Source organism: Brassica napus, chromosome A7 (assembly GCF_020379485.1).
Source record: "Brassica napus cultivar Da-Ae chromosome A7, Da-Ae, whole genome shotgun sequence".
Classification (NCBI taxonomy): Eukaryota; Viridiplantae; Streptophyta; class Magnoliopsida; order Brassicales; family Brassicaceae; genus Brassica; species Brassica napus.
In genome coordinates, this window is record NC_063440.1 from 14,293,468 (window position 1) to 14,307,472 (window position 14,005).

Sequence of the window (14,005 nt, forward strand, 5' to 3'; positions counted from 1 at the left end):
TATTGATAACATAAATGAGACGGTGTAATCACGGGAAAGAAAAAGAATTGCTAAGCAAATACTAGAAACTGGACTTATAAACAAAACGGTGAAATGCACGAGAAAGGATTAGAGAGTTTAAGCAAAGACGAAGTGGTACACACTCTAACAGCGGTGGTTTATACGGATGCCATACGCATCACGTGAAGAAGAAAACACACACGCTGATTCTTATTTGTTACGCAACTTTTTACGACTTTGCTCTGTTCAGTTATGTTTTGTTGCCTTTACATTTCTGTATTTGATAATAGATGCATGTATGAGTTTTGAAAGTCGTGAGATGTGAATCATTTATACAGCAAACAAAAAAAATATGTTTAAAATGAAATTCTGATTAACGGTATGTATAACTGCAGAATGACCTTTCGTTGTAAAAAAATCCGGGATACATAACTGCTACTTTTAAAACATATTCAATGTATTTTGCTACAAATTTTAAAATATGTTTTCGTTGTAAAAAAAACCCGGTATATATAACTGCTAGCCATTAATATCAAATGACCTTTCTTTTAAAACATACTAGATTTTTTAACCGCGCTACGCGCGGATAAAATATTATATGTATTTTTCAATTCTAAAAAAATAATGTATAATATTGTATTACATTATTTAAAGAATATAAAATAAGACTACATAACATAAATATATTTTTTTTAAAACTTTCTTTATGGAAATCATTATGTTGTTTGATTGTTGTACTTAATTCACATATTTGCATAGTTATTTGTGAGAGATATATAACTATATTTTTATTATCAGTAAATAATATATATTTATTATATAATATAAAAAAATAAAATTATTTACTTTTAAAACAAATTTGTCTTATGTTAGGGACTCAGTTATAGATATATCATATTCAAATGAGACATTTTTACAGTTATCAATCTTCTTAACAGTCAAGAAACAAATCTGAATATCAAAACAATATCTCATACGATCTCTTTGTGGAATAACTGCTCTGAAGAAATTGAATTTAGGCATCAAAAAGGACTGGAAATGGATGTGCAGATGTGTTATCTAAGTTAGCTTTACAAAATACTATTCATAGTTCATATATCATTTATGTCCATCCTATTTTTTTGTCCATACTTTTTTAAACATCTTGAAATAACTGATGCTAATTAATAATAAACTTTTGGCTGGCAAAAAAAAAAAAATTGTCTAATTATCGCTTAATTTGTCTAACTGATATATATGTATTTATCAATTCTAAAAAAAATAATGCATAATATTGTATTACATTATTTAAAGAATATAAAATAAGACTACCTAACATAAATATATTTTTTAAATTTTTTTTGTGGAAATCATTATGTTGTTTGATTGTTGTATTTGATTCACATATTTGCATAGATATTTGTGTTAGATGAATAACTATATTTTTATTATCAGTAAATAATATATATGTATTATATAATATAAGAAAAACAAAATTATTTACTTTTTAAACAAAGTTGTCTCATGTTAGGGATTCGGTTATAGACATATAATATTCGAAGGAGACATTTTTACAGTTATCAATCTTCTTAACAGTCAAGAAACAAATCTGAATATCAAAACAATATCTCATATGATCTCTTTGTGGAATAACTGCTCTTAAAAAATTGAATTTATGCATCAAAAAAGACTGAAAATGATGTGCAGATATGTTATCTAAGTCAACTTTACAAAGTACTACTATTCATAGTTCATATATCATTTAAGTCAATCCTTTCTTAAACATCTTGAAATAACTGATGCTAATTAATAATAAAATTTTGGCTGGAAAAAAAATCAAATTTGTCTAATTATCGCTTAAATATTTTATTAATATTGTCTAAGAACCTTTCAATTGATATCATAGTTTATTTTTTATTAGTTTTTTTGTTAATTTTAGAGTTTTTTTGTATTTAAGATTTTTTCCATATTAAGCTTATATTTCTTTCACATAATATATATATATATATATATATATATATATATGTCATAAAAATTACCATCAAATCAGTTTTACTTATTTATTATTTTGTTTTTAATGAAAATACACTTTTTAAATAATTTAATTTAAAATAAAATTATATATATTAACTTGTTGTATTCTAACAATTTGATTGACTTAATTAATTTTCTTTGGTGGATAACTTAAAAAGTTTTTATATGAATCAGAGAAAGCAAACTTATGTTGTTATATTATATTTATTTGTGTATATGGAATCTATATATATGCTAGTGTAATAAAAAAAGAACATTATTTTTTTGTAACTTCAAAAAGATACATTATTACAATTTGAAATTATTCAAAATTGAATAAAATGGTAATTAAATAAATCTAATTGTTTTTTTATCTTGTTTAGTTGGATTCTCATGAAAAGAAATCAATAGGTTAAACAAATGTTTCAAAATTTGTTGTGTTATTGTTTTGTCTATAAATTACAAAATTTATTGAATTGATATATTTAATTATTGCATCCTTAAATAATATTTTATTAAGACATTAGAGAACTATGTTTTGAGTTGTTTTGTCAAAATTGTACAAAAATCTATGTTTTTTCATATTTGTCACGAAAATTTATATGTTAAACTTAATTTTACAAAATTCTTAACTTTGTCACGAAAACAAAAATCTATGCTTTTTCATATTTGTCAAGGTTCTCACACTTTCAAAGAATATATTAGCTTAGTCACTTACTTATTTTTTTTTTTACAAAACAAAGTATCGGAGTCTTGAAAGTTGAATCCATATTATTGTAAATGTATATAAGAGTTTATGATTACATATTTAGTGATTCTTGTATATGTGTCCAAAAAAGTTTCAATGACTTAGTGGTATCTGACTTATATTTATGTCATATTAACTCGGGTTCGATCCTTTCTTTTGCATTATTTTTTCATTTTTTACGAAAAAATAAATGAAATGACATGGCAACTTCGGACTCTCTGATTGGACGATTTTTTGTGCCTATGTGGACACTCTAAGATGAGCTTATATCCCCCCCCCCTTTTAGTATAGTATAGATTCAATGTATTTTGCTAATTTTTATTTTAGACAAAACCTTACAATAGAGTTGAAATTTTATTCAATATATCCCTAAGAATATCATTTCTATAAGTATAGAAGAAAATAGATAAATGTTAGTTTTTCCTTCAAATATAGAGGAAAATAGTAATACTATTTTAGAAAAAGAAAAAAAAATTAGGTTAAAGTACAAATATATCTAAATGTTATTGAGATAAATATAGAAATGAGTTATAGACGTTTTTATCACCTTATTTTCAAAAGTGAGTAGTAGTTGTAACTTGTATGATGATTACTGCAAAATGTATTATCTTTATCACCTTATTTTCAAAAGTACACAAATTGACTGCTTATTAATAATTGGATACTAGAAGGAGATCCCTTTTTTATTATTTGAGGAGCATTTTAAACAATTAACCTTATCACCATGTGTGATTAACAAAAATGCCATTTCCTATGTGTCATCATGAGAATCATTCTCACACCCTTTATTAAATAGCCCTTTATTGCCTAGACTAATTACATATAATGCCATTGCTCATTAAATTTAATAATATGAAGAGATTATATTACTATACTATATGAGTTGTTATTGCATTACTAAAAACGTAGACAATACCCGAGATAACAATTGCGTGGAAACATCAGTAAGCTAACTTTCGTTCTTCTATTGGTCAAAGAGAGACGTAACCGATGGTTATGACCTACAACATTATCTCTCTTTGATCAGTGAGAAGAAGCCTTGCATATATAACATGAACCATTTCAAGGTATAGTTACTCACTTCAATGGATTTTAATAATTATCGAACAAAACATATATAGCCACAAAAAGAACGGTAAAATATAGTTATCTATATTTTTAGCATAATATTAGTGGATTGAGCGATGTGTATGCTTCATTATTTTACAAATTTTTAGTATAATATTAGTGGATTCTTCGATGTGTATGCTGTATTATTTCATAGAAGCTATCATACATAATTTTGTTTTAATAAAAATTGTTGAGGTTTTTACTATATATATACGATTCATGTTTTATAAGATTCATGTTCTTTACGATTCATAAATAAAACATGACCTTTTTTAGGACTGGAAAATATAAACGGTTCAGAATTACGTTCTTCTATAAAACTTCTTTAGGTGACATCTATTTTGATTAATATTTTTGGATTATTATGGGATACATGATTTTTTTTTGGGAATTTATTTTAATAGCATCAATATAAACTTTTTAAATTGTAAAATCAAAATGTCGTCTATAAAAAATCTATTGAATATCTTGCGTGATTGTAAAATACATCTGAAAAGGAATTTCATATTAAATTTTTTCAATCCCTTAAATTTTGCAACAAGACTTTTTGATTTCGAAATTATATTAAATGGTAACAGACAATAAATTTGGTAATTTATATCATTCCTCTCTGATTAAGTTTAAAGTCAAATATCATTTTATTATGGACTTTCTTTATTTTTGCTCCTTGCATATAAGACTTTCTATAATGTCTGGAAATCTAAGATTATAATGTTATGCGAAATTAATAGGATTATCTGATATTTATAGTCACAAATGATATTTTGACCATATATACGATTTATATTGTTATAATATGAATATTCTACGATTTATGAATGATACATGACATTTTTTAAGGTCTGGAATGTATAAACGATTCATAATTATGTTCTTCTATAATTATTTGGTTTGTGAAATTTATTTTGGTTTATTTAGAGACAATTATATATGTGAGTAAAATTTAATTTGAAACTGGAAAATATAAATAAAATTATATTGTAAAATCAAAGTGTCGTATATAAAAAATTTATAAGCAATCTTGAGTGATAGTAAAATACATTCAAAAATTGGTGAAACTGTATTAAAATTTTCTAGGCTATCTCTTAATTTTGATTACAAGACTTTTTGATTACGTAATTAACATAAATGTTGACAGACATTAAATTTGGAAATTTAAATTTTCCGATTCAGTTTAAAGAATATGTCATTCTTAATGTAGACTTCCTTAATTTTATCCCTATGTGTATATTACTTTCTATACTTGTCTGGAAATCTACTAACAATTAGGGATTTGTAATATTGCTTTATGGCGAAAATTATTTATTTTTTCAAATCTCGTGGGTTAAAACCCTATCAGTTACTATATATATATATATCATATCATCCATATAGCTACAATATCACAAACTACACGTTTCAAAACTAGCAAAAATATATTAAGCATGAATTTCATTTCTGACTTGAAGCCAAAAAGTTTTTGTAGAAGATTATGGTGAATGTCATAAAACTTTGGAAGTAGTACTTGGCTCCTACTGGAGAAACCATTGAATGGTTTTCGTAGACGAAAAAGTTAGGTTTCTTATGATGTATATTCTTTAAATCGTAAGCAAATTATGTGTTTATTATCTGATGCTTTCATTTGTTATTATATTGTAGGGAGACAAAATCCATACATCGGTTAGAAAGGACTGGTTTCACAGTTTGATCCTTTAATGAGACAACAATGTTCTAAGATTCTGTTTAATTTTTCCTTGACACCTAACATATCAAGTTATCTGAATCATATGTTGTTTCCAAGATTGAACTGATCAATGATTGTAACTACATTTGTCTAGCCAACTTCCGTTGGATCATTCTTGGTCTTTCTCATCCAAAGTTCTATGTTGGTATGTTCATGATATTTGACTATGTGTATATAAACTCATTTTGTCTATGTGTATATAAACTCATCCAAAGTTCTATGTTGGTATGTTCATGATCATTCTTGGAGTTATATTTTATTTCAGTATGCAATTGTTGCCTTTTATTGATAACGACTATTTATTTTAAGTTTACTACTATCTTTTTATCATCAAGTATCAACTTTATCCTCCATGTGATTGTTAATAAATTTCAAGCAATATATATTACCCATAAACGATAAGGTCGGAATCTAACCTGTCCACGATGAATGTGATACACCTTTTGCGACTTCATGTAAATGGAAACTAAAATAAACGCCAAATAAATAATCTTATAATCAATTCAGTAATTCAGATCATTCAGATTTATATAAGAATATAAATTGAAATCTTACCATGTAACCGCTGCGTCAACGAATTAAACAAACTTCAGGAGATATTTTGTCAGGAGCGATAGTCAGTACACACTTATCCGGTTTTAATTGCAGGAGTCTTTTCCAGCTCTTTCTTTTCACTAAGATATACCACTTGCGGCTTCACGAAGTCGACAAAATACAGTACTTCAAATAATATGGGGACTATAAGTGATTATATTGAAAGCTTACTGTGTCCTCGATGCATCTAGAAATTAACAAATATTCAGGAGGTTTGTTGATAGGGCCTTTGTCGATCTACAATTCATCGGTTCAAATTCCCTGAGACTTGAGTTACTCGATTCAGCTTTTAATCTTCTTATATATTGGGATTGAGCTTAGTTAATGAAATATGTTTATTTCTCAGGTGATGAGAAGATAGATCGGGCGGAGAGGCTTAACCGTAGCCCCTTATCTCGTGTCCCCTCGAGATTTTTTAGTAAAAACACCTTTTTAAATAAAAGATAAATTAAAAGAGACTCATATGTATTTTGAGTCACAATCAATATTAAAGTTCAATAATAGGCCTCTTTTACAAATTCGAGTCCTAATCACCCCACTAAATTTGTAAACTCATATTATTTACTTTTTTTTCCGACCTAATATTATTTACTTCAATTTATTTCTATTCTTTTATAAATTTTATGTACTCCGGAATCAGTATAATTTTACTAAAATATAACGATACAACTTTGATAATAGGACAATTACTGTTTCTCGACCATAATAAGATTATCGTTATCCGGACACTCCAGTAAACTTGTTTTTTAACTGAAACATCGAGTAAATTAACTTCCAATCCCAAATTGGTTTTCTTTGAATTAATCATTATATCAAACGTTACTTCTGCTAATCTATACCAAGTATAATATGCCACTTTTTGTTTTACCTTTTCAATAACTATAGGTTAAAATGTATAATCTCTTTTAGATCATTCACCCCGCGCAGAGACTATTCACCCCGCGCAGGGCGCGGGTCATCACCTAGTATATATTATAATAGGTACAAGTGGTGTGTTACATTTGGAAGAATAATTGGAATATATATCCAAGTTAGATATATATAAAAAAAAAAGAAGAGGGAAAGTGACAATTATTTGAAGAAAATAAAAAGGAGTCTGGACTGGGAGTGGAGAGATGAGTCTATAAAAGAGAGAGATATGTGGGGAGAGGCGCACGCTCCACTTTTCTCCATCTAAAGAGTCACTCTCTTTTTCTTACACACTACTCTAATCAAATCATCCTTTCTCTCAGAAAAAAAATGGACCCACTCGATTTCGACAGCGTGAAAGCAGAGAAAGCCAAGGCGTTGCGGCGTTACAACAGTTTCCACAGAGTCGGCCGTTTCTTCCGCGCTGCTGATGTTTGCGTAGCCATCCTCTTCCTCTTTTGGACGTTTTCCCGCCTTCCTTTCGCCGTCCAAATCTCCCGAGAGTTTCTCCGCCGTATCGCCGGCGTTGTATCCACTCCTCTCTTCGTCTTCCTCCTCGGGAACTGCATCGTCGTCCTTCTCCTCACCAAATCATCTCAAGAGGATAACGACAGAGGTTCTTCTGCCCTAAACGCAGACACAGATATATACGAGGCGTTGGTCAGATCTGTTGAGAATCAATACAAAGAAGCAGATGAGTTGGAAGAGAAGATCGTTTACGATGACAAAGAGGTGATCGTCATTGATTTGATGAGTTCAGATATTCCTCGTGAAGAAAACAATAAGCTCAAGGTGTATGGAAGAAGCAAATCCGACGTAAAGCAGACTAGTGCAGATGATGATGATCATATGGTGGTGATCCCTAAACCTTCTTCTCTCCAGAGATCGGAGACTGAAAAGTGCATGAGAATCGGCCATAATAATAATAAGAATGATAAGAATAGTTATGCAGAGGATAACCTTAGCAACGAAGAGTTTCAGAAAACGATCGAAGCTTTCATTGCCAAACAGCTGATATTTCGTCGCCAAGAATCTTTATCCGTCGTTGTCCACAACAAAGCCTAACCAATATTATAAAAAATGGCATCTGGTTCTCTCCCCGCCAAAGTTAAAAAATCAACCACATGGAATCTTATTTCAATATTCCAGTTAGTGTGTACAAATCTCATCTCTACTCTCTCTCTCTCTCTCTATGTACAGTTGTAATTAGTTGCTTATCATGGATGGAAGATATATAATTATATATCTTGTACGTTGTTTGTTATAGCTAGTGAGTGTCACTTCGTTTCCTCAGTTTGATGATACAAAACTTGAAAGTAGACTTGTTGTCTCGTGACTATGATAACTATCTCTTTTTTCAGTTTTTGTTTAATTATAAAAAACTTTGATCAGTGTCTGTCTTTTTGTCTTCGCATTAGACCTTACATCCGAAAGAAAAAACTAAACAAAAAAAATCAACAATTACGTCAATAAACAAATAGTATCTATCTACATATCCTAAATTACACTACTTAACATGTATTTTAGGAATAGTATATAGACCATCTCCATAATCTTCGAATTTTTTACTTCAAATCTGCAGGGCATGACCTTTTTTAGCACGATCCAATCACTTGATCAATGATATATGTGTGCCCGTTTAATAGTTTATTCAGTCTCGCACTTACTTTTCTTCATATACAGTATTTTCCTCATAATAGCGTTTTTTGGACTTTTACATCAACTAAGTCGCACGCCTGAAATAATTAATCATGCAAGAAATATCTATTACGTCCTCCAGATGGATGTGACCATGCATGCAACATCCTAACGATTATATACTAATTATCCAAAAAAAAAAATCTCAGCTGTATCGTATTCAGATACAAGCATAGACACTGGCACACAAGGTGTGGTTATAGTAATGGAAAACTAGATGTTGTGTACTTGTGTTAAAGGAAGTTGACAATGGCGATAGTAAACGGGATATATGTAGTGGGATTGGTAATAATCCAAAAGATAGTAATGGAAAACTAGATGTTGTGTTAAAGGAAATTAACAAGATAGTAAATGGATATATATGTATTGGGATTGGTAATAATCGAAAAGAGAGTGCATGCCTAATTATTTTTATATAGTAAATCAAAGGAAGCTTCATTCTAATGCTTCATGGCAATATGATTGATGGTCTAGTAAGTCATCTCAGTGATCTACAAGTCTTCGACTGTAAGCTTAAAAAAAGTTAAGAAACTCAATCAAATTTAAAATAGTAGTACTAATTTGCTGAAGCTGCCGTGTTTCTGGTGGGTACTGGCACCAATCATAGTGCAATAATTTCGAATGCAAAAAAGTTTTAAGAAAATTTCACTTTTTATGCAGACACCTACGCATAAAAATTAAGAAGAAAAGTGACTTTATTTTTCACTTAGTCCCGTAATCTCTGCTCGACAAGAATAAAAGTCGGTTCTTTTACCCAGCTTTTCTCCGATATCAAGCCGATCCATCTTGTGCATGATATTATTTTTAAATAATTTTGTTTGATTTTGACTCTTGCTGGGTTATTGATCGTTGCATTTAGTTTTTAATTCGTACAGGCCGACACTTTTAAATTAGGAGTAATCATGATCATTCCACCACCAACAGCGATTGCTATTGGTGTTTTTGGATTTGTCATTAAGCAACTTTACCATCAATAGGCCTTTTTCTAACACAACCTAATTTATTTTATTTTCTTTTGCTAAAATACATATTACTGCATAAAATATTTATTAATATAAATTATGAAAATAGTTACAAAAATAATTGTTCAAATATTTTTTATATATTCAATAAAGATCCATAACATCATGCGAGTCCCAAAATAAATACTCTATTTGCATTATATTAACAATGTATATAGTATATTTAATCTCATTAATATGCAAAAATCACATTTTTCTATGAATCAAATTGGAAGCATTTTTTGTTCAAAAACAAAATTGAAAACATTTTGATACAAAATATTTTTTTTTGACTAATCAGTATCGTTACGTGTTCATACGCCAACGTGCGTCGTACCGGACCCTGCCCACCTACTGGTGATACGTTGCTAGAAATGATATATCTTACACTTTTCGTTTTTATCCTAGAGTTCGATTATTTGTGTGCCTATCCAATAGTAGTGATAGTGGACGGCTCTCGGATGCAAACACATTTTGGATTCAATCTTCCTGCTACGAAAACTAAGTAACATTGTTCTACTCACTACAGATAAAAATACGTCTGTATGAAAACATGGGAAAAGGTCTGTCGTGGGCTACACCTCCCATCCGGAAGTTAGATCAGTGTTCTTAATAGATCCGTGTTTAACCTTTTTTTCTTCAAAAAAAAAAATACAAATAACAGAAATGGTTTTATTAATAAAACTGAATGCCTACTTACACTGTAATCCACATGCATTTCATACATAGGGTTTGAAGTAACAAAAGAAAAAACATAAAGAAGACAATAAATTGATTGGACATGTCATTTTGAGTACTCAACTCTCTGTTTCACTTAAACTTGTGTACCTTAATTAAGCCTATTCCTGAATTTTTGACTATATAAGAGATATACAATGTTTACATAGATATCATATCAATATCATGGACAAAAAACTTAAAATTAATTAAAATACTTGAATAGCGATATTATTGATAAGCACACATCAAATATACACTGTTCACCCATATATTTAGTTATCTTAACTATCCAATATTAATCCCAAGAACCTGTTTGATTATATACGTATTCTATTATAAGAGAAAGAAAAAGAAGCAAATCCTAGAAAGTGAAACAGATAATGAGTGAAGCGCGGCACGAAAGTCTACTTCAGCGTAATTTCTTTTAGGCGTAACCAAGCAGGCTTCTGCTACGAATACTCAACACTACGATACCTGCGTGGTTTATAATGAGCCTAGAAATGTTGTGATTTCAGATGGTTCAATAGTGCCCGTGTTTCCGTTGTCCAAGCTAAATTTTGGTGAAGTGGACTTTATTTTTTTCCTAGACCCGTGGTCAAATGATAAAAAAAACAGTTGCATTAAATGTAGTACAGTTTGATTGAATGAAATTTTACATTCATTGAAAAAAAAAACTTTAGGACATCAACACATTTTATGCTCGATTCGCTTGATGGACGAAACCGAACACTTATACGAATATGTATTTCTGTTTACAGCTCATTCACATACCCAAAACGAAGATCTATCTCTCCATAAATTTGGTATACCCCAAGGTTAATTAAAAAAAATTGTGTGTTCGTATGCTACCATCACTTTTCGTTATCTTCATTTTTTTTTTTGTAACTGTTTTTGTTATCTTCATACGCTTAAAATATGAGAATTCTAATAATTTGAAAATTAATATCGATTTTATAGCCTAAAATTATACAGATATACTATATAACATAACTATAATATGTAGAAGTCCGATGTAATTTACGTGTTTTGCATGCCAGGATTTACGTGGCGTGGCGTATAGTAGAAAACATGAAAATAGTTACATAAACAGAATATGCGAGCCGTCGAAAGAAAAAAAAAGAGATTTTTTATAGTTTCAAGCCGATGGCGGGAGGTTTCTATAGCTCTGTTATCGGCTTGTTTGATTCGTTCTGCTTCTCTTTCTTTGATTTGATTTACTCCTCGTTACTTGGTTTGTTTGATTGCCAATTTGTTTTAAATCTGGCAAAGTTTTTTATTCTTCTTTTGTATGCTTCTTCCAATGGATTTGGAGAGATAAAAGTTTCGGTTCAATTGAACCGTTTAGAAAAGGTAATTGACAGATCTACTGCAGATGGTGGCGACGGATCTTACCGGCTTCAATCGTTGATGGTTCTTCATGTGACAGTGATGGAGTTCTTGCTGCAAACTATGGTTACTTCAAAAAGCAGCATCAAATTCTATGGAACGGTAATCTCTTTGAAGCTGCTTGTTTCCCCGCAATAGTCTCCATTTTGTACGTACATTCATCTTACAGTCTTCATTGGCTCTCTAAGGTCTTACATATTTATTTCCATCCGTTTTATAAGTAAAAGGATACATATATGGATCTAACAATGGAATTGTGTGGGTTTATAATTAAGGTTCCCCAAGGACTTGAGAAGAATACCTCGAGTGTGTACATAACAACTTCAAGCCTTCCTAGTGCATACGAGGCTTACTTGAATCAATTTCAAAGAGACTTTGGAACATTTCTAAGAATGCGTTCTGAAGAGATGGTTTGTAAATGGACGCATGGTTCTCACTTTCATTGGTAGAAACACTCTTGATGATCCACTCTATAGAGATTGTTGTCACTTTTGGACACTGCTATCTGAATCTATGCGCGACCTAGTCTTTGAGGTAACTTATATATATATTTAGCTAATTAATGGTTTATATAAGATTATTCGATCCTGTTAATATATATATATATAGGATATTGTGAGTGCATCAAAGGTTGAGTCATTCAACATGCCGTTTTATGATCCAAGCAAAGAAGAAGTGAAGGAGGTGATTCAAAACGAAGGCTCCTTTGAGATCAATGACTTGGAAATTCATGGATTTGATCTCGGCCAGAGTAGTAGTAACCACGAGGAATGTAAAGCAGGGGAAAAGGAAGCCAAATGTATCAGAGCGGTGAGTGAATCGATGCTTGCAGCGCACTTCGGGGATGATATTATTGACGCATTGTTTAACAAGTTATGCATACCATGCGTCCTAACATGCTGGCTGCACTAGCAAAACGACAGTTACTCTTGTCGTTTCCTTGATTAGAAAATAATAATTTCATTATATATTGCCCTTGTAATTTGGTCCCATCAACATCTTTTTCGTCTCTCACTCCTATCAGATGAGAATCTATACTATTATTTACGAAATAAATTTTTGCAACAAAGCTCTCACGTTAAAAGTTAAAGCAGTTAATATCATTTATACCCCTAATGAATAATTATATAAATTAGTCAAATAAAAACGAATTTCAAATCTATCTTACTAAATAAATAATTAAAATTAATAATAAATCGTTTATACCTTTAATAAATAAATTATATAAATTAGTCAAAAATAAAAACGAATTTAAAATATATTTGATTAAATAGGTGATTAAAATTAATAATAAGAAGTATTATCTAAAATATAAATAATTTAAAACGAAATTCTATTAATACTATTATATTATATAATATATTAGATAATTGACTATAAATAAATATAATAAAATTTTCAAAAATAAAAACATGTTTTAAAACATAAGATCATTCAATTTAAAGGCTTCTACACCCAGGTCTGGGGTTCGAATCCCAGACTATGCAATTTATTGCAGATTACAGGAAATCCAGGTTTCAAGTCCCGGAGAGAGCGGTTTATTAAACAATTATGCAGACTACAGAGGAAAGGCTTGTAAGGGATCTTCAACATGGTGCAAGTAAATCTGGTCAGGCGTGGATCTTCATAGGACGGCTCAAGTGATGCAGTTAGGCGTAGGTCTTCATAAGGCAGGTAGTATTGTCGGTTGTCGAATCGTCTATGTAATCTTTCCTATATCATAATTGTAAGATCATAATAAATCAGCGTTAAAAAAAACATAAGATCATTCTTAGATATATTCTGTTGTTATCTGAATATAGTATTTTATTATAAAACTAGATTCTGACCCGCCCTTCAAAAGGGCGGGTATATATTTTTTATTTTTTTTACATTTAATTTTTATATTTATGTTTTTAATCATATTTGTGTTTTTATTATAATCATATTTTTGTTTTTCTTATAATCATATTTAATTTAAATTTTGATAGATGTATTTGTTTTAAATATGTCAAGTTGCATAACTATACACTATGCTATATGTATTTCAGAAATTATTTTTAAACTTTATGCCTAAGTTTGTAACATATTATATTTTCTTAATAGTTATCTAACATAATTAGTCAAAAATATTCGTATTAAAAA

At 29.7% G+C, this 14,005-nt stretch overlaps 2 protein-coding genes across 2 annotated transcripts; both read left to right on the top strand.

Moving 5' to 3' along the window:
• Nucleotides 1-7,276: 7,276 nt before the first annotated feature.
• Nucleotides 7,277-8,467, top strand: LOC106356549. Its single transcript, XM_013796288.3, has one exon. The coding sequence runs from the start codon at nucleotides 7,407-7,409 to the stop codon at nucleotides 8,139-8,141; it is 735 nt and encodes a 244-aa protein (XP_013651742.1). The 5' UTR covers nucleotides 7,277-7,406; the 3' UTR covers nucleotides 8,142-8,467.
• A 3,171-nt stretch (nucleotides 8,468-11,638) lies between these two features.
• LOC106355365 (salicylate/benzoate carboxyl methyltransferase) lies at nucleotides 11,639-12,793 on the top strand. The gene is made up of 4 exons (XM_048735528.1): nucleotides 11,639-11,726; nucleotides 11,841-11,983; nucleotides 12,157-12,291; nucleotides 12,491-12,793. The coding sequence occupies exons 1-4, from the start codon at nucleotides 11,639-11,641 to the stop codon at nucleotides 12,791-12,793; spliced, it is 669 nt and encodes a 222-aa protein (XP_048591485.1).
• The last annotated feature ends 1,212 nt before the right edge of the window (nucleotides 12,794-14,005 follow it).

Coding starts and splice junctions, on each gene's coding strand:
- LOC106355365 (XM_048735528.1), top strand. CDS start 11,639: ATGGCGGGAGGTTTCTATAGCTCTGTTATCGGCTTGTTTGATTCGTTC. Junction 11,984..12,156: donor GCATCAAATTCTATGGAACG/GTAATCTCTTTG, acceptor TTTATAATTAAG/GTTCCCCAAGGACTTGAGAA. Junction 12,292..12,490: donor GAATGCGTTCTGAAGAGATG/GTTTGTAAATGG, acceptor ATATATATATAG/GATATTGTGAGTGCATCAAA.
- LOC106356549 (XM_013796288.3), top strand. CDS start 7,407: ATGGACCCACTCGATTTCGACAGCGTGAAAGCAGAGAAAGCCAAGGCG.